This window comes from Melozone crissalis, unplaced genomic scaffold (assembly GCF_028551555.1).
Source record: "Melozone crissalis strain CALT ecotype California unplaced genomic scaffold, PUWL_Pcris_2 ptg000036l_1, whole genome shotgun sequence".
Classification (NCBI taxonomy): Eukaryota; Metazoa; Chordata; class Aves; order Passeriformes; family Passerellidae; genus Melozone; species Melozone crissalis.
Genome location: NW_026535814.1, coordinates 3,282,870 through 3,309,780, shown reverse-complemented (window position 1 = coordinate 3,309,780; position 26,911 = coordinate 3,282,870). Strand labels below are relative to the sequence as shown.

At 39.9% G+C, this 26,911-nt stretch overlaps 1 protein-coding gene across 3 annotated transcripts in view; it reads left to right on the top strand.

Annotated features, from left to right (window-relative positions):
• FAM172A (family with sequence similarity 172 member A) overlaps positions 1–26,427 on the top strand; it is a 257,672-nt gene extending 231,245 nt beyond the window's left edge. For all 3 annotated transcript variants that reach the window (XM_054283356.1, XM_054283357.1, XM_054283355.1), the window contains one exon: positions 24,887–26,427. In XM_054283356.1, the coding sequence (XP_054139331.1) occupies positions 24,887–25,029 (143 nt within the window). In that variant the 3' untranslated portion in view covers positions 25,030–26,427. The remainder of the gene's footprint in view (positions 1–24,886) is intronic.
• The last annotated feature ends 484 nt before the right edge of the window (positions 26,428–26,911 follow it).

The following is a 26,911-nucleotide window of genomic DNA, read 5'->3' as shown; positions in this document are numbered from 1 at the left end:
GGACATATATTTAGCAACATAAATGCAACTCTTTCAAAGATGAATTTCTTACTACGCTTATGTAAATTTTACAAGTTGATTAAGTCTTTGTAGTAGTGTTTTGGCTTATAGCAACGTCTTTATCAGCAGCATAATTCATACTCTAGCAGTTAGTATGACACTAGAGAGAAGTAACACTTCATTTCTTAGAACTAATTGGCTTCACTATGTAGTTCAAAACTCATTGGCATCTAGTCAATTCGGGCTCACAGAAAATGCACCATGCTAATAAACTCAGATCTGATATCAGCTGTATTGCCATTAAATTTAAATGAATGCATATCAACCCATATAATTTTAAAACTGTATATCACAATGTAAATGCTAGAAAGATGAGATTTAGTAGTGAGGCCTGTTTTGTCCATCAGGGACATGGCTATGTTATGGAAATTCTTTTGGAAATGTGAAATCAGTTTCTTGAACCATATCTGTATTCTCACACATTTTAAGAAGGAAAGAAGTGTGCTATAAGTTTCCTTACAAATGAATATGGTTTTGGTAAGTGTTAAACAAAAGACAGGCTGGTTACAACAAATAAAGGTGGAATTGTAAAAACCAGGAAATTTACTTGGGGTTAAAAGAAGAAAAAGATTAAGCTTTATTTTACATGTCAGGTTTAGAGAAGGCAAAATATGGCATCAGTAACTGTAGTAATTTTTTTTTTTAATAGCTGTATATTACATGTTTGTTTGGTGCCTACAGTTATTAAGAGTTGCTTGGATGATGGGCAGTGATGGGAGTTTCATCCCTACCTTTCTAATCTGTCCTGGCCCCTCCAAGCAAATGTTAGCACAAGTGACAGAAATGGAGACAAGAGAGTGATTGATGGGGCTTAGGGAAATAGCATCAATGATAGGGTGGAAAAAGACCAGAGAAAGGAAAATATGTCTTTCTGAACTCGAGTGCAAGCAACAGTCACTGCCTCCAGAAAGCCTTTCTCAGGAATCTATCAGTGGAGGGACCTAATCTGTTCATGCTGAGAAGGAAGCATTGTAGTGCTGGGTCACCAAACTTCTGACATTTAATTCAAGATTTTCACTAATGGCAGTCTGGATCATCCTTTCCATTTTAAGAATGCAGAGAAAAACCTCTGCAATAGCAGAGTGGATGTTACAGTGCACACAAACTTAAGTTTTCAGAAGTAGGCATGTAAAAAATGCCAAATCTAGCAATAAAACATCTGTCTTTGTTTTATAGCACTATGATGCTTTTGGTGGTTTAAACTACAGAAATGCCTTTGAGATCTTGACTATTCAACACAACTGTGCTGTACTGTGCTTCACTGCTTTTCACTGTGGGAAAGAGAGTATGAGTGGTGCCTATGGACCCATAAAAGTCTCTCTTCATAATGAGATATAAGCTGAAGGCAAACACTGCTCTATCTTTACAGATGACTTTCACACTGGAATGTTTTAGGCTAATTTTCATCACAAATAAAGTTCATGGATTATTTTTCCAGTGCTATGACATACCCATGTCCAGTGTCTTGCAAGCCCAAAACAATCTGTGTACCTTTTCAAAAGGCAGCTGCTGGGAAGTGGAAATGAGACCTGAGGCATTGCAAGATTTGTACCTTATTAAAATGTAGGCTGAATTCCTTACAGATACCCACTCAGATATCTTGTATAATCTTCTATCAGGATTGTATCTTGGCTTCAGTTTGTATGACATTGCATGTTTTGAATAGGACAAAGGCTCACTGCTGTCAGTCCTGTTTCAAGCCCAGTATTTATCTGCTTCTTTGCGGATACCATTTTTTATCTGGTGTCCAGAAAAGCATACCTCTGCCAACACACCATTTCCCTATACGTTGCTCTTTGGCTTGCATGATTTCTGGAGAGACAAGCTCAGACCTGGATGCTTTTCCTCGCTGTGGTAGAGAAAAGGGAGGTCTCTGGTGCCTGCTCTGACAAGAAAGTTCATTCATGTGTAAATTACCAGTTGCCCTTTATTTGCTTGGTCCATGGAGACACACACAGATAAAAGGCTCAGTGGGTCAGAGCTGAGTGTGAGCCGGTTTCTCCCATGGCCATGATGACAGGGTTAGGGTTGTTGTCAAAGATTATCAGACAGGCTCTGATGTCTTATCATTATTTACTTGCAGGGTAATACATAAAAATAAAATTTGGCACATAGAAGCCTGTTACAGCATTTCAGCCACGTGTGCATTTTCAGGTGCACGATGTCATCACCATTGGCTTTCAATATCAGGAGCTCTGCACATCTGTCTTTATACTGAAATGCTTTGCTTTAAATACCTCTTATACATAGAGAGGGAGCATGCCCCAGTCTTCTTCAGTCCTCTACAGGAAAAAAAAAAAAAGAAGTATTATCTGAGCCAAATCACTTCTAAAATCATATATAAAAAAGTAACAGAGGGAAGTTTGCAGTAATTTTGAACTGAAGCCCCTTTAGTGTGTGATTTTGCATGCTTGTAATTCCCAGTCACGGCATTGAACAGCTCTCAAATACTTGCAACACCCCGTGTTGTGTCTCATTTAATAACATAGTTAAAATATATTTGTCTACTTTACAACTGTATTTGTATTGGCATATAAAGTGTGCAGCAGCTGGGAGCTGTGTGGGGGTGGCAGAAAGTTATTTGATCTACAAAATCAGTTACTTGTCACTCCGTTGCCTTTCACTGAAGCATAATAAAGAATCATTATGGGCCTATTAGGCAGTGCTGATGTAAATGCATTTTATGTGCCATTTTCAGATCAACAGTTAACCACACAAAAGTAAAGTTGTTAAGTACATCCTTCTTTGTTTAAGAAGGCAAATCATAAATCAGGCAGAATATTAAGCTTATGAAATTTAAATTTGAGACCCCAAGGGTTTTATCTATTAGGTCAGCTTCAGATTAGGCATCAGGCCTATCCTTCGTTTCAATAGCGAGTAGACAAAGTCATCTGTGCTAGCTTTCTACTTTTGTGACAGTGTTATGAATGCCTCTTAAAAGGTTTTTGTGGGGAGAAAAAAGCAAACGTTTTAATATATTTGAAAAACGCTAGAAATTAAATGTCTCAGACTGGATTAGGAGAGTGAGGATTTAACTTGTTGCACATGCATTTTATATCTCCCATGAGAATTCTTTTCTTCTTCATTGTTATTAATGATATCCCATTTTTGTGTATAATATTGATGCTACTGGAATCACTTAATGGCTTTATTTGCCAGACAGAACCTGTCTGAAAAAAGAAAGTTATTAATGCTAATATTTTGAAATTCTCCTCACATCCCTTGTTACTCTTTTAGTTACTGAAATTACAATTTGAAAATCCCCACATTTTCAGAATCTGAGTTTCATCTTGATCTTATTGGTGAAGTTTGAAGCAAATGTTTTCAAAGCCATCTGTACAACAGTGCACTTTTTGGCTCCTTTTATGGACTATCAAGGTCGGGGGTAAAAAGGAAATATGGGATATGGTAAAAAGTGATAGTTCACAATCTCATTTTGCCTTCTTCTGCACAAGTTTTCCAGTTCATTTTATTGGTCCATCTGGACATCTCCAGTACGTGCTGCAGGTTTAGTGGTAAAACACAAGAAAGAATGTTGTGCATACTAGCATGTGTACAGTATCTGGGAAAGGAAAGGTTTGGTAACTTGGTTCAGAAGCTTAGCTGATAATACCCAAAATGGGCTGCTATGAGCAAATGGCAGGTTTAGTAGTAGTTCATGTGGAGTGTTTGGCACTAGGAGATAGCAGGTAATGGAGATAGCAGTGAAGGCTACAGTTTGAATAAGTCCTGATTTAATTGGATAGATAAAAGCTGTGTTCTTAGCTGCAAGCCTACGTAGATGTAAAGTATCCTTAGTTCTAGTGTGATGCAGCCTTATCAGTATAAAAACATATTTTCTGAAAGGTATGTTGGTAACCCAGTCTCAAAAAGACTTAGGAGAGTTAGTGGAATGAATTTTTTTTCAGTAATATCAATGTGTTTGTATAGTAACAGAACTGAAATATTTGGCAGTTCTGTAAGTATACAAATATGCTTCATATATGTAAGTATGGAGCACAGTACACAAATACAGCATTTCCTTATTATAAGCAGCAACATTCTGTGGCAAATTTCCTAAGAATATATTTTATACATCTGTGAGGATATTTACGAGATATAATTATACAACAAAAATATTTGAAGGTAGTGAACAGATTTGTTTATACACATAGTCTTTTACTTACCAGGATAGCTGATCACAAATGTGGAATTCTTGCTTACATTGTGCCATTAGCATGTGTTCTTATGCATACAGAACTACACCTAACAAAAAAGAGCAAATATCAGTGCTAAAACTCAGTCTGCAGCATACATGTAGGGCACTATCTGTTAAAACTCTGTGAATAAATGCTGTAGCACAATTGGCCAGGTGTGTTTTGAGGGAGAGCACAGCATTGTCTTTATCTTGTGAAGCCAAGTCATGTGCTTGATGTAAAGCTCAAGATGAGGCAGATTTTCAGGTGTTTAGTGTGAACTGCATACTCAAGGCCTGGTTTGTGTTCACCAGTGTTGTGATTTATGAACACAAATCAGTTAATATGCTACAAATTATGTATGCACTTAAATTGAATGACATTTGAAAACTTGCATGCTATTTGCATGATATCTGATCTTACTGCATCAGGTCCTGCAATCCAGAAAGAAGCAAGGAAGGTCATGGGATGATGTAACTTCCAGCAACATTCCCCGTTGAGTATGGGATGATTGCAAAGAAGAAAGCTGGCTTCACAGCATTTTATGCTTTCTGTCACATATCATTAATTGATGGCAAACAACTCATGTGCAGCCACACACTTCTAAGCAACCTTATCTTACCTTCATGCAACTTAACAGCACAAAGAAAGTTTTGTTATTTGTTATTGTTTAGGGCAGGCACAAAAGCAACAACAAAGACTTAAAGTCATAAACTCAGTATAACAGTAATTCTTACAGCTGTATATCTCACTGTTTTCTGGATTACTTTGCAAATAATAAATCAAATTCTTCCTCAAGGTGACATGTCAGTAATTTCAAATTTGATTAGCTTTATATGAAGGATGTTGGTACATTTCTGTATGAATCTTTGATAGCTCAGCATGCGACCTTAACACGTAGAATGTCCCTTTGTGACAGTGTGGCACACTGAAGTAATGTTAGCTACTTACATCTATAAAATCATGGGGATTCTGGTTGGGGTATGGCTCAGCAAGCTTGACCTTGGCCTGTTCCTCCTGAAAGAATCTGAGACATGTAGTAGCTGTTCAGGAATTTTGGTGGGTTTATATCTTGATATCATAAAAGAAAACAGATGAGTCTGAAGGGGAACGTCTGCACCATGCAATAACATGACCCATAACTTCAAGCTTTCAGGTGATGGAGTCAAATCTCAAGTGATCCACAGGACGTTTAGTCCCTAGAATTGTAAACCACGTCATGTGTAAGGCAAAAAGCGCTGATTTTAAGCACTGCTACTTGATGTGCTGTGTTTTTTTGTTGATGACGCTTTGTAAAAGTGCCAGGTTTTCATCATTTTATAGTTAAAGCTTGTTACAAATCATAACTCAAACATTTCTCCTAGCAAAAGTGCCACAGCAGAAATTCATGCTGCTGCTTGCACAATGATCCATCTTTATTTTCTTTGAAAAGGCTTGAAGGGGGCCTGTATGGATTGCAAAGCTGGCAATTTTATGAAAAGACTTTTTTCCCCCAGGTATTTATCTTTAAAAAGTGAAAAGCTTAATTCTTTTAGTCTTGTTTTTATTCTGGCTTCAGATTCTTCACTGTCTTATTCCCATTCTTTATGCACATTAACTAAAGATGGTCTTATATTAGTATATGTATCATGAGCCCTTTAAAGAAAACTCACCTACCTGCCTACTTCCCAAGAAGCCTGCCAATTTGTCTTCTATAGTTAATGACATCTCTTCAGTTTTGGAGGTAGATATTTTGAAGAGGAAGAACTTGAAAAACCCAAAAACATTAGTAAAGCCCAGTAACTATTGTTCAGCAAACTAATTCATGTCTTATGCACATTCCACATTTCATAATGGGTTAGCTGCTGAGTTTCTCACTTTAGAGAGTTAAACAGATGGGATATTGCTATTTTAAGAAAGAAATGTTTGTGCTAGTGGCCAGTTTGTATTCAAGAGAAAGGGAATAGAAGAGTTCTTGTCCTGAAAATCTGACTAGGAATTGGAAATTTTTAACCAAATAATTGAGAAAATTATGCATACGAGAGCACTGACTGCTAGGGCATCTGCACGTAGGTGCTGTTAGAAGGGACAACATTTTACTTCCCTGTTGTGTCAGGAAATTTAAAACATACTGGTAAGTGCATGGGTTAAGAGTCTGCTGGAATAAATCAAGGTGGTATAACATTATGCCTTTTCAGAGCCACTAATAAGTGGGATTTTTGCATTAGCAGTTTGTGTAGTACTGCACAGAACCAAGGTAGAGCATCCTGTGGTGCTAAGCAAAAAATCCTGCTGAGAGTATGTATAGCAACACCTGTCACTGCCAAACCCAAGATGGATGTTGTGATGTGGCACTAGTAAACAGAGCAACAAACAATAGTTGGTAAAAGATACTGGGTCATAAAACATGAATAAGAGTGTGCAACATGTGTAGTGTTATTAAAATGGTAACATGTTGCATGAGCAGTGTGATTGCCGTAAATATACTACTGAACATGAATGTTTATAGGGTGATTTCCTCTTTGGGCATATTAATGCGTTCATAATTTTCCTGGCTTGTTACATATTTCATATGAGTATTAGGTATATCTGCTTTTGAAAAGAAGCCTTCTATGACTTGACTGGACTCAGCAGATTTGCTGTATTTGAAATTGATCAATTAGATCGGTTGAGGGGGTAATTGATTCTGCTTGCTGCAGAGCAGCCTGTGGCTCAGTCATCATTCCTTTTTATCATATTCAAAGAAAACTGTCATATTAGCACAGAAATGTATGTGCTAGCAGCTGATGCAAGAAAAAGAAACCACGCATGGCTGTCATTCCAAAATAAGTAACTCATATATGTCGTAGAATCATGTATCATATAAAGTTAAAATTTGGATGCTGGTTCTTTCCTGTAAGATACTTATTAAAACTGCCATTGGTGATACTAAATCTGCCATTTATGATCATTTGCTTGATTTCTCATACAGATTTTTCATTTATTCATTTTCCTTATCATTGTTCTGATAAACAAATGACAAAAAAAAAAGTAACTGTTATCTAAAGCCACAGAAGCAAACTGCAGGGATAAGTCTACAAATGCATGTGATGCGACTACAGAGTAATATTGCTTTTAGTGACCAGCCATTCTTACCTCCAACAATGTATTAAGTATTTAAGTTTTTTATTGGCTTATGTTACAGTGAAAGACCAGCTGAAGCTCATGTTAAAGCGTGAACAAGTTACAAACATTTTGTGCTTCATGCTTTTGTACTCCTACCTGTGTTGTGTCCTTCAAAACCACTTTGTCCCCTGCAGTGAATGCAGCTCTGCAGATCCTTTCTTTTACCACCAGATTTGCAGTACCACAGGGTTTGCGCCTCCCCAGACCAAGCCAACCTGTGATATCCCGTGGAATTGCCACATTCAGCCTATCTATCACCTGTGTTACTCAGCTCATCTGCTAGTTTAGATGCTAATGCATCTGAGATTTTTGGTGGACTGTGCATCACCCTAAAAAAAAGTTGTGGGTAGGCTTGCAAAGTAATTATTTTGTCTTAAACAAGGTTTATTTGGAATGGGTAGGAAAACAGAATAACAGACTGCTGTGAAACAAAAGTCACCTCACTTATATGTTCACAGGAAGGGATCCTGTTGGATCACACAGTGTCATTAAAGGACTGATGATTTCTACAAATTGCTCTCAGTTATCATCTCAGAAAATAATGAAATAATAGAAACATGAAGCTTTCAGTTGCCTTGTCGTGTGGCTTTCAGTTTCCTTCTTGTGTACCTCATCTATTTTTTCATAACAAACCATTGTTTCTGTATTACCTCTTATATGTGATCACAACTACATGATGCAACTACATACTCAGGTTAAAATAGCAGTTACTGTGAGGTAGATGTATAAGAATGACCATTAGGGGAAGCTTTGCTCTTCTTTGACTGCTGGGAATTTAGGTAACCTGGGAACTTTGAATGTATGAGAAAGAGTCATGTCTTTCCACCAGCAGAGATTAGAGAGTCAGTTCAGCTGTATTCTGCTTGCAGTGAGATTCGTGTCTATAGATGCTCAAAAAATCCTCCTTGGAGCCTGGGGCTCTGTAAAGTTTTTTTCTGTTAACGAGATTAATTCCTTATTGATACTTTAAAAAATAACCATTAATCTTTAAATACCTAGGGGTTTTTATCCAAACACAACTTCTTTCACTGCCCATGTAATAGCCAATATACATTTCAAAGCAGTGTATTACAGGAGTTTCCCATATTCAAATTTTGTTACATTCTCCTTCATTTACTCATTGTACTGCATTGAAATGAAGTTATTTCACGTTTTGCTGCAAAAGCCTCATCTGTTTGGACCAGTTCTCTCTACTCCCAGGCAATAGCTGCAGGTCAACAGAGGCGTCTGGTAGAGAAATGCACAAGTGATGCTCAAGGGCAGCGTAACACTCTCTGCAAGGTCAGCACAAGCTGTACCAGAGCAGCGCCAGTAAGCATCATCCCCCGTCAGTTTTGTGTGAACCATTTTGACATTGACTAAACTGAATGTCCTTAACTTGTCCCTTCAGCATGCATGCTTCAAATATTCTCCTAATACAGGTTTCTGTGTGTAATTTGTTTTCTTCAACCACAATAAGACTAAGAAAGGCAATTTTATCATGCGACGTTCTATGTCTGCATGTCATTGCAGAGGTGGAGATTTCAGACATGGAGTTTGAGCTCAGAGGCATGGGATGGTGAAGCAAGGTAAAGGTGCTGAGAGTATTAGTGCAGTAGATTGTTACCTTCTCTGTAACCCACAGCCAAGGGAGAATGAAGCATTGGCAGTTTTGTCTTTGCCTAGAGAGACTGAGTCTCCCATAAGGCAGCTCCTACCTAGTTTGGAGAGTCATGAGAGTCATGTGCCACTGTGCCTCTTCTCCCCTCCATGTCTCACCTGTCCCTGCTGTGTCCAGACTGTCTGCTGTTCCTCAGGTCTGCCTCCTAACCTCTTTTTGCAGCCAGTTCCCTGCTTTTCAAGGTCTTTCCTTCTCCTGCAGAGGTGTCCCCTTCACCTTCCTTGGTGTTCCTATGCCACTTCTTTGATCTTTTTACAGTCAGCCTCATGTCTTGATTCACTCACCCTGCTCCCCAGGGACTAGATCTCCTTTCTATTTTACATTAGGCTGCTTTTTTCCCCTTTTCCCCTTGTTCTGCCTGCATTTGGAGCCCAAGACAGAGTGCTGTCGGCACTTAGTTCGTGCCTGATGCCACATTAGAGTGCAACATCTGGGAGCAGCAGTGGCAAAAAAAATGTCTGGCTTAGCCCTGTAGACTCTGGGCAAACAGCGTCTTCAGAGGAATCTTTGGCCACTTAGACTTGCAGATTCTGGGGACTCTGTGCTGAGCATATGCTAATGAGTTTTTACAAAGGCTTGTGACTAGGCAAAAAGCTGGCTGTTTTTTCATGGGAATTGCAAAAGGACACCAGGGGTCTTACCTTCCAGATTTCAAACTGTGAAGAATAGAGACAGAGGAGCTACTCAGCTACTCAGCAAAATTCTTGTAAGACCTTTTTTTATTTTTTTGTTTGTTTCATTTTTTTATTCCTCCCAGCAGGGTCAAAATATGTTTTCCCTCAGTTTTATTTCCTGATGTGTCTAAATCCTCTCACTTAAAATGTAAAAAAATAATAATAATCAGCCTAAGGCAGAGATGGAGCCTGGGAATTTTCATCCCAAATACTTAGCTTGGCAAAATATATAAACAACTGAAAACAAGCTCTTACAAAGGGAATTATTGAGATCCCAAACTACAGAGGACTTGCTTGCTTATACACAAAAGTCATATAAGAATTCCTCTGTGATCCATTTGGGATACGAAACTCAATTAAAAAGAATCCGCTTTTCATATTTCAGAAATCCACCTTAAGTAATGGGTGTCATAAGGAAACATTTGATTTCAGCACTTCTCGGGCCATACCAAAGCTGTTGCAACCAGTTGATTTGTTAAGTATGTCACAGATTTATTTTATCAGTTTTCTTGTGGGATTTTGTGGGGTTTTTACTGAATCTCTTTTGTTGTGAAACATAATTTAAGTACTTACATGCACTTTAGAAGTACAGCCCAGTCAGCATTGTACAAGTTGAGCAGTAGGATTCCTTTAGTGCACATCTTTAGTATCTCCTGGGCAGAAAATATAAAAATGATAGATGAGGTTATTCTTAATTTAGACCAGTAGCAAACTTGTTTCCTACCAGCATCCTTGGTCCTAGGCTTACAGGGCAAATCCTGATGCTTCCACCTCTTGCCATGGTAGTAGATGAGATGTGGTGTTTCTACCACAAGTGGATTTACATGCCCCATTTCTCTTGCTGTGAAAGAGCAGGAGCACCTTGTCAGTGTGCAGCATGAGGCGTGGTGTCCTTCATGCCAAAGCTCTGTGAAGGCTTCTGCAGCCGCAGAAGGCAATGCCTTGGTGAGCAGGCTTCACTGTTCCTTGTGCAGCTGCAGAGGAGCTGCTGTTGCAGTCCAGTTTTGCTAAAGACATTGTGGCATGGAAGCAGGTTTGCCTTGGGGTGTGAGTTCTTTGCAGTAAAAAGCAGCAAATCGTTTTGACCACCCCCATTGTTCCCATTGCAGATGCCGAGATGCATGGCACAAAGTTTCCTGTGCCTGGCTGCTGCTTTCCCCAGCTTCACAAAGGAAAGCAAACCCCACATTTACAGTGCTGTGTCCCCTCAGCAGTCCTTCCTCAAAGGAAGTCTTGTAGGCTTTGAGTGTGTGTCTGAATGCAGATCTGGAAAAACAATTCTGGTACCTGTGAGAATGTGGAATATTTGCACTGTAAAACTTCATTTGGAAAGTAACAGTCGTGACTGCAGAGACACTGATGTGAAGTGTTTGTCATTCTGGAACTGTAAAACAAGATAAAACGTGGGAATGTTGTTGACTTCGAGGTCATTGCTTTTTAATCACTCATACACTCTTCACTTTTCACAACGGAGTGAAAAAAAATTGTTTTCTTAATTTAATATTGTGGTTGTAGTGTTTCCTTTATCCTCAGACTAACAGGAAATGTTCCATCACAGCACAAGTTTTCCTCAAGTGTTCACATATGATCTCCTCTCTAACTTCCCTCTACAGGAGATAGTTTTCATATTATCTCATTGCAGGATTTTATGAGCAATGACTGTCAAACTTTAGGTGTCTGTGCATTTGTGCATATTGATATTGGTCTTATTTAGACAAATTTCAGCCTCAATCTTTGTTTTTATGATGAAGTCTCTTCCCTAATGTGTCAATAGTTTGCTTTAAAATTGCTTGAAAAAATTCAATGTATAGTGCTTCAGACAAATTAAACCAAAATGGAGCAATAAGTATTAAATATTAAGAGATATGCATGGGCCATCAACAAAAGAACTCCCCAATTGTATTTAAGTTATTTTCTTCATGCTTTTTTAATGTAATATTTGTAGGCCGGCTGTGGCAATAACTAATAGTTTTAATGCAAGATGACATAACTCCAGTTCAGTGATTCTTCAGAGAGAAACTACCTGGACAACTTCTTTTTATTTTGTTCTAATTTTGTGAAAAAACAAAACTGAGCTTCTTGATGTAAGAAAAAAAAAATAATTTGAAACACCGAATTTTGAAACTCATTTAAATATTTCATCTCTCTTGCACTTCCAAATATACTTCCCTGGCAGTTTCTGTTTCTATTCCCAGTTCCCAAGGTTTAACCATCTTTCTGGATAGAAGAAACTGTCATTTTCTTTAGAAGTACTAAATGCATGGCAAAAAGTCTCTACCATGACACAAGGGATTTTTCTTGATTTTTCCACATTTTGTCTCAAGAGCCCTGGTTCTGCTGGAAGATTCCACATGGAAAGATCAGTTATTAGAACAATATTGTATTTTGAAGTGAAAATTGCATTTGCAAATACAAGGCAAATGCATTGTTTTCTGTCTTTGGAGTTTGGGGTTTATTTTTCCTCTGGCTGGTGAGGAAATCATAAATTGTTTCTTCAATGTCGAAGTGACTGTGTCAGCTTGAAGATACAGCTTTGGAGCTTGATGTTACCTATTGTATTTTTTTTTTAAGGGTAATAGTGAAGTCCCTGTTCTGAAATAAATATGGTCTCCCAAATTAAGCTTATTTAGTTAGTTTAGCATTTAAATGGAATGGTTAGAAACCTTACCATTCAGTAATTGTGTGTCTAAAATTGGATTATCAGAAAAACTCTGATTTTTGAGTTGTTTTGTGTCCTGGTGTGTTTTCCCTGTGGCTGTAAAGTAGAACATAAGTTGCAATTTCTCCAGGAGAAACCCCTATCTGTTCTCATCCCACTGACTGCTGGGTCTCACTGAGCTTTCTCCAGCCGCATCTCAGCAATGGGGCCCCACCAGTCACACAGGCAAGCCCGTAGTAAATATCCGCAGCTCTAAAGGATTTATTTGGTTGGGGTGCTTTTTTTTCCCTTAATACGAACTTAATATTTCCCTTCACGTTCATCCCAGACTTTTGAGTTCTCCCTTCTACTGTTGGCAGACCCACCTCCCACACTGATGTTCATGTCTGACTCCCCTAGACAGGGATGTCAGGAGAGCTGTTGGCAGAGGTCAGCACATGCCAGCACACAACATGCCTTCTCATCTTATCTGCCGTGCGCCTGCCTTCGGCTTCACTCTGCCTGCGCCTCACTTCACTGCCTCCCCCACCTGATGCCTGTCTTGAACTCTTTGCTGCGTGACTGGCTTGCTGCCCTTGCATCCTGAGCATCACCCATGACTGATTTTGGGTGGTGCTGTTCAGAAGAGGTGGGAACCAAGGCACATGCGCTGTGCATTTCCAGGCAGAGCTGCTGTCTGCTGTAATAAGGAGGAGTGTTAAGCAGGGAGTGAATGCAGCTTTATGATCATTAATCTCAAACAGTCCCTCTAGTGACATCTCTGAGGTTAAGTCAGAAGTGTGATGTTATTAAGCTTAGTTAAATTTAGTGTAATTCACACCTGCAGAGCCTTTTTTGAATGTGTTTAGTCTTAAATTGCCAGTTTCCATTATATAGGGGCTTTACAGTATCCCGCACTAAGCCTTGATGTGTTATGAATTAGGCTGCAGAAGCCTATAATCCAGATGACGTATGAAAACCCCTCAAGTTTCGGAGTACTTCTGAGACAAATATACAATTAATTTAATTTGCAACACTAAGCAGTGATGGTAACCCTACAAAAAATTATTTTCTTCTTTATTTGTTCTCACAGTGTAGGTCTGGAAATGGGGTCACCGGAGATGTCTTTTGCAAAGCCCTGCTTATGAGCTGTGTTTTTTGCCCAGTGCAGTTGATCCTTACCACACACTTCACCTCATCAGGCTGTAGTAGGTGCAGACCTGTATTGATTACCATGACTTGTGGGAGAGAAAAATCTTAGCACTTCAAATTTAGTATAAATTATAAATAGCATCTCCAAAGACTGTGAGTCACACAAGTGTCACTCTTCTGAGGCAGCCATATGTAAAGTTGTTGTTGTAGAGGTTATTAATTTTATGATTGCAGCACAGGTGTACTTGACCCACAACAATGATCATTGTCCATAAAATCCCACCATCTGGGTTCAGTCACCTGCCTCCTTCAAGAACGATCATTACCAACACCTAGCAAAGGTTATGCTAATAAAAGAAAGTTAATCCCCACTATATTGGTGTAAATTCACTGGTGAAATCACCATCTTCTCACCATTTTTCTCACTAGTACAGCTATGCAGACACCTGGAAGTGGGTCATATCAGTCCTAGGTGGCCAGGATGGGGGGATGTAATACATGTACATATATAAACAGCAGTTGGTGTGATGCAAACGAGAAATATTTATATGGTATGGGTTAATCATAAATTACTTACTACAAGTGCACAAGGGTTATTCACACCTCAAATATACAAATTTTTATTTTTTCCATAAATTTATTTATACTTACTTGACATAACTAAAATTTTATCAAACTTAAAGGAATTTGTTATTTACTCCCCAAACATGATTTTTTAAACTCCATTTGTTAGTTGTTGTTTGTATTCAGCTTCATCTCCCATGGCATTTTACAAACTTGGATATGTTTCCTTTCCAGTAAATCATTAAGAAAATGCCCTGAATTTCCCATGAAACTATCATTCTCACCTAGGAGATAAATACCTCATTTCTCTGATTCTGCAGAGTAGGGCAACTGCAGTTTCAGATTTGTCCTCTTTTTCTGCCCTCACCACTACATCTGGATAGTAGGGTCATCTTGTGTTCAGCTTTTTTAATACTTGCCAAATACTTGTCTGACTTGCCAGTCAGACCTGGGAAAACATGGAGAAGAAAGATGCGTTGGATGCCAGCAGCTGGAAGACAAAGGTGTTTTTGAGGAGAAACTGGATGGGTGCACTAGCAGTGAGGTAGAGGAAGTCTTTCTGAAATGGCTGAAGGAAAGGCAGAAAAAGGCAGAAATTGGTGGGCCATGAGAACAGGTCAGCTGAGATCAGTGTGTGGATGAGATGGAGCAAGATCACAGCCAGGCACTGAGCATGAGTTCAAGGAGAACTGCCAGGTGAGCAAGTTATAGAAGAAGAATTCAGAATTGGATTTCCTGGAGAAACAGGTGTTCTGGAGAAACAGATGTCCCACGTGGATGAAAAACAGGCAAGGAGTAGGAAGAGATTCATTTGAAATGAAGCCTTAGGAAGGAGATCAAAGGGCATTCCTGCCACTGTGGCTTGGACACATATTTAGCATTATGGGGCAGGAGGAGAGGGGGACATGGAAACAGTATATCTGCCTGAGACCCTTGGGAATATTTTCACTGCCAAACCTGATGTGTTTCTGTGCATGTACAGAAGTGATATCGTTATAAGGTGCAAAATTTAAGGTCAGGAGTTGAGGTGTTTGTGGAGCTTAGACACCTCAGGGTGTGGTGAGTGACTGAACTGGGATTTTCAGGATCACTTGGATTTAGGCTCTTCAGTTTCACCTCTCTTGATGCAAGGAAGTGATTCCTTTGCAGCAGGTGGTGGCTGCTGAAGTTGGTCTCCAGCAAAAGCAGGAAAGCAGCCCCATCTTAGCCCACCATTTGCTAACCCCATTTCCACCATCCTGCAGGAGCAGCTGTCAGAAGGGGAGGATCAGGTGCAGATGAAGTAAGGTTTCCCACAGGACCAAAGTTGGCACTGTAGAGGTAGCACTTGGATTCTTGAGATCTTTTCATTTTACCTGTCACACAATTGGCCTCTGAAGAGAAGTCAAGGGGAAGTGCCTTTTCTGTGACTGCTCCAGGACTAGGGAGAGGATGAATGGTGCCAGTGGCACATTGGAGGAGTTTGTGTTGAGTTAGGTTAGGTTAGGTTAGGTTAGGTTAGTTTAGCTTAGCTTAGCTTAGCTTAGCTTAGCTTAGCTTAGCTTAGCTTAGCTTAGTTTAGCTTAGGTTGGGGCCAGCCAGAGGCAGTAGTCCCAAGATGAAGCAGATGGGTTAGTGAATACCATTGTACCTGTGAAAGTGCTCTGGACTTGGATTGACTTTTTGTTCTCTACACAGATACAACAGGACACTATAATCAAAGTAAAAAATTCAGGAGGAAAACATGCTTTTGAACTATTTCTTATCTAGAAGACTATAAACATTTTCCACTGTGGGAAGGGAGAGTTAGTGTATTCATTAAAGGCTTGCAAGGTATGAATTCAGATTCTCACTAAAATCATAAAAACACACTGGGTTTCATGCCCCATGCATGTTCTCATTGCAGCTTGTTCCTTAGACACAGGCTCATTCCTGTCCCCCAGAAGACTTTATTTACTTCCACAGCTGCTGTGTCAGCATCCACACCAGTCTTCAAGCTCTGTTTGTGGTGTGAAAGAACAGAAAATTATATTCTGCTACTTTATTTTAAAATTGCTTTAGTGTAATTTGTTCGTGTGTTCAAAACTTCACAAATCGTCAAGTAGTATGTGCTAGTGATTAAGAACCTTTTTACATCTTCAGTGTATGGGATGTCTCTTCTGTCATGTTAACATGTTTTAAAGCTTTGCTGCCTCTCCTAGCTGCTCTTTGGTGCCCACATTGCCATTTCCATGGTGTTGCATTGACTGCTGTGTTTTTGGAAAGTGCAAAACTGTGTTGGTTTATGCATATGCTGCTGGTACATCCAGATGTTTGATGGCACAATTACTATTTAGAAACAAATAATCATAAAATATCATTACAATGAAGAGCTATTTTCTAAGCAGCTGGTTGTTTCCCTTGTCCTGGTATCACTGATGAATTTCTTGCATTAGTAGAGTTCTCACAAGATAGCAAGAGTGTGTATCCTTCAGGTCTCTGCCCCATGGGCAGTAAAAAGCTGTGGGATTTTGGAATAAATTCAGATTTAAAAATCAGCCTGTGGGTATTTAAGATTAAAGTAACTTGCAGGAATTGCTGCAGAATGTTTTAAATTAGTTTAAATATAGTTTATAAAACCTGTATGCTTGTTAACATCAGCAGCATTGCTGCATGAACGGAGCCCTGCTGTGGGCTCAGCAGAGCTCAGGTCCATTCCTTATTTTGGCTGAGCCACTTGGATTGCAAAAGCATAGTAATGATGACTTCTCCCTTACAAAACTCTGTTAGATGTGTCTTTGCAAAGCAGTGAGGAGAAGGGGGTATTACTGATGGCTTGCATCGTGCTGCAGCATATTAAGATCTGTCAGGTATATTAGTATTTTTCAGGTTGATAACCTGTGGAAGCTGTGAGGCTTGAACAGTTGGTTTTCGGTGGTTTCACCCAAGAAGTCTTGTGGTTTTAAGTTCTCTCATAAAGTGATGAGTTCTGAGCAAGTCAAAACTTCCTTTATTTAAAAGCCAATTTTCCTTTCTCCTAGTTGAGAAAATAATTGTTTCAAATGCTATCTACTTTATTTGTGCTCTTGCTTGCAATTTTATATAGGTGTTTTTCCTAATTTATGATAGAAAATATTCATGGACATTTAAAAAATTGTCTCACTCACATGTATTATTCAATTGCTTCACACTTACTGTGAAGTACCTTGCTAAGACAATCAATTTTGTTGCTTAGATAAAGCCAATGAAGTCACAGAAGCAACGAGCCTGGATAGAAAGAAACTCAGGAAGTTACTTAATTTGTCCATATTGCCCAGGGTGAGGTCAGCTGTACCCATAATATTCCTAAGACATGGTTATCTAACCTATTCTTAATTTCCATTGGTGAGATCCTGCACCTACCATTGGTATGTTCTTAGCCCAAAAATATCTTTGTAAGATGTAACCTGAGTATCCCACCTCGCATTTGTCAGGTAAGGAATTTTTATACTTGAATTACATACAGTAAGGGTAAAGTTACAGGTATGGATAGATAGATGGAGGGATAGATAGGCAGACAGACAGACAGACAGACAGTGTTGTTGATATACATACTATGTAGATGGAGATGAATATATGAAGATTGTATGGAGATAGGGATAAAGACAGCAGTAGAGAGGTGAACACATATATCAATATAAATACAACTTCAAACCCTACCTTCTTCTCTCTGCACGGTACACCATTTTAACATGAGTTTTAAAATCTATGGTTGCATAATATGGCACGCATCTTTACTGGATCTCTTCTTCAAGGAAATGGTTCGCTCTCCTGCTAAAATTTATTGCATTGGAAATTGCTGCCTCTGAGAATGTTGTTGAGACACCATCTTTACCTTTTTTAATATATACTCAAAAGAAAATTGCTTGACTCTGGTGAACCAGAAAATGACCTAACTTTGGGTAACCTGTGCTCAGGAGAGAATGACCTCACAAGTTTTACTTATTTGGCCAGTTTGCATGTAGAGGAACAATCAAATGACCTGTGCTCATAGGACTGCCCTTAATATTAAATAAAGGGTAGTGAAAAATAATGATGGTCGTGTTAGAACTCCTGTCTCTTTCCTACTTTGCAGACCTTGCTTGCAATGAGCTTTTGTTTGGATCTTTGCATCTTGTTGCTCAGAGGACAAGAGAAATTTACAATTTTTTTTTACTGTTTTTAATCGCTTCTTGTGGGAAGTTGGTGTGCTGTAAACAAGAAGTGGAAGAAAAGTGAATTGCAAGTATGGGAGTTCAGAGGTGAACTTTTTTCTCAGTACGATGCTTGTTGCTCTGTTTTCATCATCCCACTAAAGATTATTATAGATAATAAGTGTCCAACAAAAATAAGAGCTGCTTTGTGTCACAGTAGATAATAACTAAGTAAAAAATTTCTTTAGTGTGTGTAGTCTAGTTTCCAGCATTGCCATGATTTTTCTTTTATTGAGTCTTAACCAGTTTATTGTGTGTCTAAGCCCACTTAATAAGCTGTATTTCATGTCTTCAAATGGTTCTGTTTCTTCCCTCTTGGCTTCTCCAAAGAATTCATGTCCCTACAGTTACTTTCAGATTGTTATCATGTCCATGACTACACAAACGATTACTTCTTAGCCAAACTAAACACATCAAAGCTTGGGGATTGTTTTGAGGTTGAGTTGTTTTATGTCCCCTCAGAAATTACTGTTTTCATTTCATTAGTTGGTTTTTAGCTTATGTCTTAATTTTGCCTAAGTTTTTAATCTTTCTTTACCATTGTGACATCTAGGAGTGCTTAAAAACTCCTGCGGTCATTGAATCTCAATGTTCTTGAGCTTATGGACTCATTCACAATTTTTCCTGAAGCTCTCGTTTTCCTAGTCAGAACTATTGCATGATTTTAGTCAAGATGTATTTTTTTTAAATCTCCTTTTCTGTTAGCTTTACTGGGGATGCTCTGAGAGATTCTTCTGTTTTGGATTTGAGACCTGGATGTTTACATCGGTAGACCAAAATAGTCAAAAAGACACAATAATTTCTTCACATGCAGATCAACAGGGTAAAGGAATTTTAAGTAGAGAAACCTTACAAATTAAAAGTAGTTATGTGATACTTGGTCGTGTCTGATTTACTGGAGAGTAAAAAATTGAAATTCCTGTTCAGAAATAGCTTTGTGATACGAAGTAAATTGTTAGCATACAGAAAGATGGAGGCAGGACAGGCAGGTAGCATCTCTTATTCACACCTCAGTGCATATTTGAACAGTATTGTTATATTGGTACAGAACTGAATACCTAATAATTAAAGTAGTTCTTCAATGTGTGTGTGGATAATATGATAAAGAAAGAAATTTCCATTGATTTATAACTTTCAGGAGAAAAAATCCTTTCTGAAAGGTTTGTCACACTTGTCTACCGCAGTCAAATGGAGTTGGCTTATCTGTTAGTTTACCTATAAAGGACAAATTAATTGTGTTGCTTTTCATGTTTAATAATGTTTAAAGTGTTTCGTTCCTGCAAATGCCCACAAAAGTCTATATTTCAACCTCTGAATCATTTGAATCAAGTTCTGATAAGACTGAGTGCCTTTTAGATACCTAGCTTGAATCATAAATGTGAAAGCAACCTGTCTACAGACAAGGTGGCTAAGCTACTTGCATTGGCATTTTGCAGCATGACAGGGTCTCAGCATAGATCATGATCACAGGGAGCAAACTCTCTGCTGAGCAAGATCTTGTTGAAGAGCAGCAGAATTCTCCATCCCAATGGGGACTAAACCCCAAGGCGTGGAACACCCTTAATTCATTTTGAAGTCCGCGCTATTTAGCAATGAGCTGTCACTTAGAGAAGCAGACCTGAGGTCAGCCCTGTGGCTAGTATCTGTGGAGAAGCTTTTCAACCTGGAAACTTTTCTCTGCAGAAATATTTCAGCACTAAGGCATGTATGAAGATCTCTCACAGCTCCTGTGCAGCAGGAAACCTTTGTCCCACACATCTTGTAAACGCGGTGGGGGGCCACCATTGTGCTGTGCATCTTCTGAGCACCGCGGGAGGAGGCTTTTGTCTGACACAGTGGGCAGGCACTGTAGGAGGGCACCTTTGTCCTGCACAGCCAGTAATCGCTCTGCAAGAGCGAATTATGGTGATTGCAGAGCTCTTCTCTCTCCAGACACTCTGCTTTCAGATGGAGGAATTTGTCAGCCTTGCTAGGTGAAGAGCTGCTTTTCCTGAATGGAAGTGGAAAGGAAAGACAGTGAAAGTGCCTTTGCATGTGTGTGTGCAAATGGCCATCAGGATCATTCACATAGTCATATTGCATTACCACCCCTGCAGGCACCATTCCCAGTTTCAGTCTTTGCTTTTCCTCTTCCCTGTTTTTCCTACCCATTTAGGCTGGCCTTTTGATTATTATTTCTTTGTTTCCTCCTATGTTTGTACTAACTAAACCACATTTAAAAGACTTGAGCCCAAATACCAATCCTTCTGGGACTTCATAGGTATCTTTCCAACCCCATATTACTTCTTATTGTTTGTCTTCTCAAATGCTTTAACCACTTATCCAAAAGTGTGCCAGTGCCCATTTTGTAGAGTCCAAGATGATGTACAAGGGGAAAGGCATAACGCGACATCTGTGAGATGGGATGGGATGAGATGAGATATGAGACAAGATGCTGAGTCTGGACCCTGTAGATATGTGATGTGTACTGCAGCTGCTGGTGGACATGCTGCTGGCAGCTAGAGCCAGTGCAGGTATGGCAGCACGTATTTGGGAGCTGCATTACTGTAGATCTCAAGTGATTGGGGGCCCCTTGACTGGCATAAAGCAACTAATTTGCAAGTGAGAGGTAGGAGTGACCATAGCCCATTAGAGCAGTGAGGGTCATAATCCATTTTAAGTGATTACATTGGTTCCCACTGCCTCAAGGCTGCCACGTTGACCTATGTCAAAAACACAGCAGTGAATAAGTCTCTCACCTGCTGATTTTTGTTATTCAATTAAGTTTGGGTTTTATCTGTTCTTGTCAAATCTGAGCCTGTTGTGTCTGCTGTTATCCTAGAGGTGCTTGTGATTTTTTATAATGTTGATCCCTTTCTTTACTGGTATTCAGACATGAATTTTATGTGTGTTAGTTAGTTTCAATTAATCCTCCATTTCTCAAATTAGAAGTTTCTTCTCATTCCCACCCCAGTCCTCTGGTGCCTACCTGATTGTACATGAATTCTCAGAAATAATTGCCAGTAGTCCAGCAAGTTCATTAACTGATTCCCTGAAGACCCACATATGCATGTCATCCAGACCTGATAATTTGGATATTGAATTTTTAAAAGTATTCCCTTACCTGGTTTTTTGTATCAACAACTGTATTGTCAAGTTTTCATTATTTCTAGTTATATATCTCTTTGTGGTACTTGGTAAACTGATTCTGGAACTTGTTCATTCTTTTACTGTTGTTACTCATTTCACCTCACACATTATTGGTTCCACCATCTCTTTGGAGCTCCTTTCCAATGATGTTATGCACATGTTAAAATATATATTCATTTCTCTCTACATCTCTTCATGCTGGCAAGTGGGAGGCTGGTTTGCTTTTTGACGTTTCTGTCATTTATTTCAGTGGAGCTGGGACTAGGAGGGATTTATAGTTTTTTGTTCTGCAATTGTTGCCTTTGCATATTTTAGAGTATTCTTGCTGTTTCCCACACTTAACTGGGTTTTTATATCTTTTCCATGCCGCATGCTTCTAAGATTTCTCAAAGAACTAATATCTGAAATCACTACATGCTGTGTAACAGCCCCATCAATTAATACAATATATTGAATCATGGTTTATCATCACGGCTGTTGAAATTAGTGAGCACTAAGAATATCTGTCTCAGAGGACCTTGGCTTTAGAGCAACTGCTTCTTATTGTCTGTCTCTTAAAAATTATTATTTCTGTTAAAAAGTAGATGACTGTTCATGCATTTAATTTAGATCTGTGTACTACTAAATACACAATTGAGATTGCAGTTGTCAATGGTACTTTGGCAAAAATCTTATGGTCAAAATCTGTTGTCACCCTTAGGACATAATTCCACTTGCTTCAGTTGAATTTTCCAAGCCTTTGGTATATAAATCATAAATACACAGTGTGTGCAATGTTAAATTTTTAGAGTCTCTCTTTAGTAGTAGTTAAATGTGAATACGTAAGGGCAAAATTTGACCTTTAGAAATGACTGTAAAGGTCCAAGGCAGATACTTAGCAAGCTTTTCTTATTGCAATATTAATCAAGCAAAGAATCATCATAATCCTGGAAACTAAATATCCATTGTAGTGATTTTATCACCAGGGAAATTGTTCATCTGCCAGTAAGATTGTTACTAGGAAAAGGAAAACAGGGTGTGTTAAAATTGCTTTAGACTGCTGAATCATTGAGTCCCTCTAGACTCAAAGCTTGAATTGTTTTTTGAGAAGAGTGGGTTGAGAGGAGTTGCCACAGGAAAGCTGTAGGTTAATCAGTTTCAGTAACACTGGTGCATATGAGCATGATCTCTCTTGGGAACATGAGAAAATGGGAGAAGGCAGGATGAAGAAAGACACAGGGAGGCTTCAGAAACTTACTCTTTTGTTTTGTTTTGTTTTGGCTTTTTTTTTTTTTCCTCATTTTTTGTTTCTGGATGACCTTTTTACAGAGGAGGAAGGTTGTTGATGAAAAAGACGAAGGGGAAAAAAACCCATATTATTCGCAGCCTATATTTTCATCTTAATCCAGTGGATATTAATGATGACTATGACAATCAAGACGGAGAATGCAGACAGGCAGAAGTGAGAAAGATGTGATTGTGTGGGAGATATTTGTGTAGGGACCAGAAAGCCACATGGAAAGATGTTTTGCCTTCAGGGCTCAAAGAGGTGTTCACCATATGCTGGGAAGGAGGTGAAACGCCTGTGCAGGAGTGTCCTTACAGTGTGTTAGGACAGCCTATCCCTCCATAAAATCAGCTTTGGTAGATGACTTTTGTGTGCCTGGTGGCAGTGGGCAGTCACAGTATACCAAGCCAAGCCGTAACCTCAGGGATGTGTCTGTTAGGCTGCAGGTTTTGCTAGAAGGGAAGCTTTATCCTCCTGCTGTGTTGGGCCACTTCTGTGTTTCCCAGGTGGGGAAAAATTCTTGACGAGTATTGCTGTGAGGAGTCTTACAGGGGATGGGATGGGTGATCTGTATTGAAAGCCACCTGCAGGATAGAGTTAGAGAAACTTCTGTGTTGGACAGGACCCTTGGGATCATGGAGCCCAACACAACACAGCACTGCCACATCCAGCACTTGATAGGATGGACTACCTCTCAGCAAAAAGAATTTCTACAATGATGGGTGAATTTAAAGGTGGAAAGCATTTGTATAAAAGGAGCATGTGGGAAATTTCTGGAAGATGTCATGAATTGTCTCTGTACAATGAATATGAAGAGGGAGAGGAAAATCTGTGTGTGCACATGACATGGATGCTCTTTGTACAAAAACATCTCTTTGTGTGAGAAGTAGTATCTTTCTAGAGAGGGCTTTTTTGAGGGTTGGTTTGCTTGTGTGATGGCTGCCTTTGAGGGAGCAGGGACGTGCAGCGTGGCAGATAGTGCCTCCATCAAAGACTTTTTGAGGAGGGGGGTCGTGTGGTGTGTGTGTGGACCCACCAAGGATGCTCCATGGATGGATGCCTAGAAGGTTCTGACAGGGATGTGAAGCTAGGAATGCAGAAAATGCCATGCCACAGCAGCCGTCTTATATTCCCAGGTACTGATGGCCACCCTATGTCCTGCAGGGACCATCATCCGCCCTGGACTGCATCCCTCTCCATCTGCCAGGCTGTGGCCACTGTGTCCCTCATTGTTGTCACCCTCAGATTGTGATACTGTCGCAGAACTGTTGCTAGGCAACAAATGTGGTTGCTGGGTCTCAACGAATAGCTGAAGGGGAAAGTGAAGTGTTGCACCATTGTAGAGTAACCATAGCAATGACCTACTATCACAGACTAAAGAATTATCATTAGCAATGTTAAAGTATCAAACAGAGGCCCAGGATCCAAAGACTACCAGGCAGCATCTCTGCATAATTGGGTTACCCAGGAAGAGGTCCCAACTCTTTCACACCCCTTGGCTGCCTATCTCCATTGTCTTGGTTTTGTTTTGGGGGTTGGTTGTGGGGGGAAGGAGGAGGGAGTGTGGTTGTTTAAATAAAGCAAATGTGTTGAGGAAGGCACTTGCAAAACAATAGAAGCATATAGCAAAATAAAATACAGAGATAAATCTGTGTGCAGAGGGAAGATACAAATAGGAAAGGTCCACTTTACTGTCTCAATATTATCTGTGGGAGCAGGTGCACAAAGGATGCCTTCGTGCTGCATGAGATGTAGTTCAGATCAAGTGTTCTCTTTCACTTGAAAACAGATATGCCAGGCTAAAAGCAGTATAAAATGAAAAATAAATAATATAAAGTATGTCTGAAAAGTAGACACTTTCTTTTTCCCAAGGTAGGCCAGATCAGGTGGTGCTTCAGTGACCTTTTATTAGCAGAGTGCTTTGGGACCTTATTTTCCCAGATACGAGACATGTTGAGGATCTCTGATTGTGATGTGGGTGGCTGTGCATGTGCATACATGTATGTTTGTGCATATGTCTGTCTGCTTGTGTGTGCAGTTGTTCTTGTCAGCTGCCCCAGAGCTCAGCAGCAGGACAGCTCTGACCCTTCCGAGGCTCCCTCCAGACCAGCTGCAGCAGCTGGGTGTCTTCTGTGAGTTTTGCATTTTTGCATTTTACGGAGCATTTATCCTGTGAACACCCAGCAAGTCAGAGAACGACCCCTAGTCAAACTGCCACCTTTGTGTTTTGCAGGTACAGAACGCCATGAGCTAACTTCTTGGAAGAGTTTTCCATCTGTTTTCAAATTCTTCAGTGAGGCTGTAAAGGCGAAGAACAGCTTGGTGAAACCAACCCCAACAAGGCGCTCCAACAGGATAAAATACGAAGAATTCTAAAAGGAGGGGAGGAAAAAAACCCACCACCACCAATGTCTTTGCTGCTTGTTTTCTGCAAGGAGTCTCCCAGCCCCTCATTAGATTGTTTTCTTCCTAGAGCACAGGGTCGTGATATATACATCTAAATAGCGTTTTGCATTATTTCTAGATGAGTGCAACTGTCAAAGCAATATGGGTTCACTGGTTGTGCTTCCTGTGGGCTGTAACTTGGATTTTGTGCTGCCCATCAGTGTGCAGATTAAGGCTGACAGTGGTACTGCACAGTGCAGCATGGTGCAGCTCTAATTGCCCTGACATAGCCCTGCACCAAGCTGATGCCAGAATCTAACAGCTTCTTCGCAGTCCTGTTGCCTGCAGGATATTTTGCAGCTTCCTTCTATTTTGAGACAGAACAAAATACAAATTACTCTTTTCTAAAAGATGGACCTTACTCAAACATGTTAACCAGCCTATGATTTTGCACCTAGTAGCCTTCTCTTTCTCTGGGACCAAGTAGAATTGACTTCTAACTCTCTCATTTCTCTGCTGGCAAGAGTGTCCAAGAAGTTTGGCCCAGAATTCTAGAAAGGCTCTGTTGTTGAAGAGTTTTTCTCTTGCTAGATCAACAGCATTATCTGTAGATCTTCTCTTCCTTTGGAAAGCTCTACTTTAAAAAATGCCTATTCATTAACAGGCTGGATCACACTGTGAAATATGACAGGAAAAAAAAAAAGGACACACTGCATATTCTTTTTGTTTATTGTTAAACACAAAAATGCTTCCATTTTCATATGCTGAGTTTGTAATGACTTGCCATCCCATGATTATTCCCTTTCCCCTAAACTCACAGGTTCCTCCTCACTTTTCCAGTCTCTCTGATAAAGGTTGGCCAGCAGGGCTCTCTGTGTAGGGATTTCACACTGTCATGGTTTGACACTGCTGCAATGCCAATGCCCCCATGAGAATACCCTCTCCCTGGTGTCTGCTGTGAGATGTGACCAGGAATAAGCAAAGCAGGCTCCTACTAAGAAATAAAGAAAACTTTATTAACTAAACTACAAGAAAATAACTAAACTACAAGGAAAGAAAAAAAAAACACAAGGAAAATGAAAACTTCACAAAAGCATTTTCCTCCTCCCCCCACCAAATTCCAATATAATACATCTCCCAAATCACCAACTCTTGGTCCGGCACCACCCTTTAGAATACTCAATCCTCAGTTCATCAAGAGGAGAAGGAGTCTTTCTTTGTGCCATGGGCTTCTTGTCACACGTAGCACTGCCCGGAGATCCTTTGCCATCGTGACGTCTTCCTTCCATGCCAAGTGCTCTCACCACTGCACATGGACCAGGGCTGCTTCTAAGGTTCCTTTTAAGGATGCCTTGTCTCCTTCCAAAAAGGCACAGTCTCAGCTTTGGGACATCTTGATGAAAAAGACGAAGTTTTTTCATCAAGATGTTTTTTCCCCCCCATGTTTTTTTCACCCTCTAGATTCTGAGGCATTGTCCACCCTGGAAGCAATCTCTGTATCACAAGGAAACAGTCCGTGGCTATACAAAAAATAAGAGTCCAGCAAAAAATGCCACTCCATCTTCTCCATTCTTCCAACATCTCTCTCTCTGCCCAGACCTTCATCACTCTTCTAGGAGGGGTTAATGTTCTGTAAAGTTTTCATTGTCCACAAAGGGGTTAAAATCTCCCACAAGCGGCTGGACACATCGCTGCCTCCTTCCCCCCCCTTTCCTCCTTCTCAGCTGTGCTGCCTGCTGCCGCACTTGTTTATCAAGTTTCAAGGTAACTGTCAGGCACAGCTCTGTTTCTCTCTCTGTCTCTGTGTCCCAGAAGTGGGAGGGGGGAATACTTCTCAGTAGTTCTTCGATGCTTCCACCCTTGGGCCCCTCAG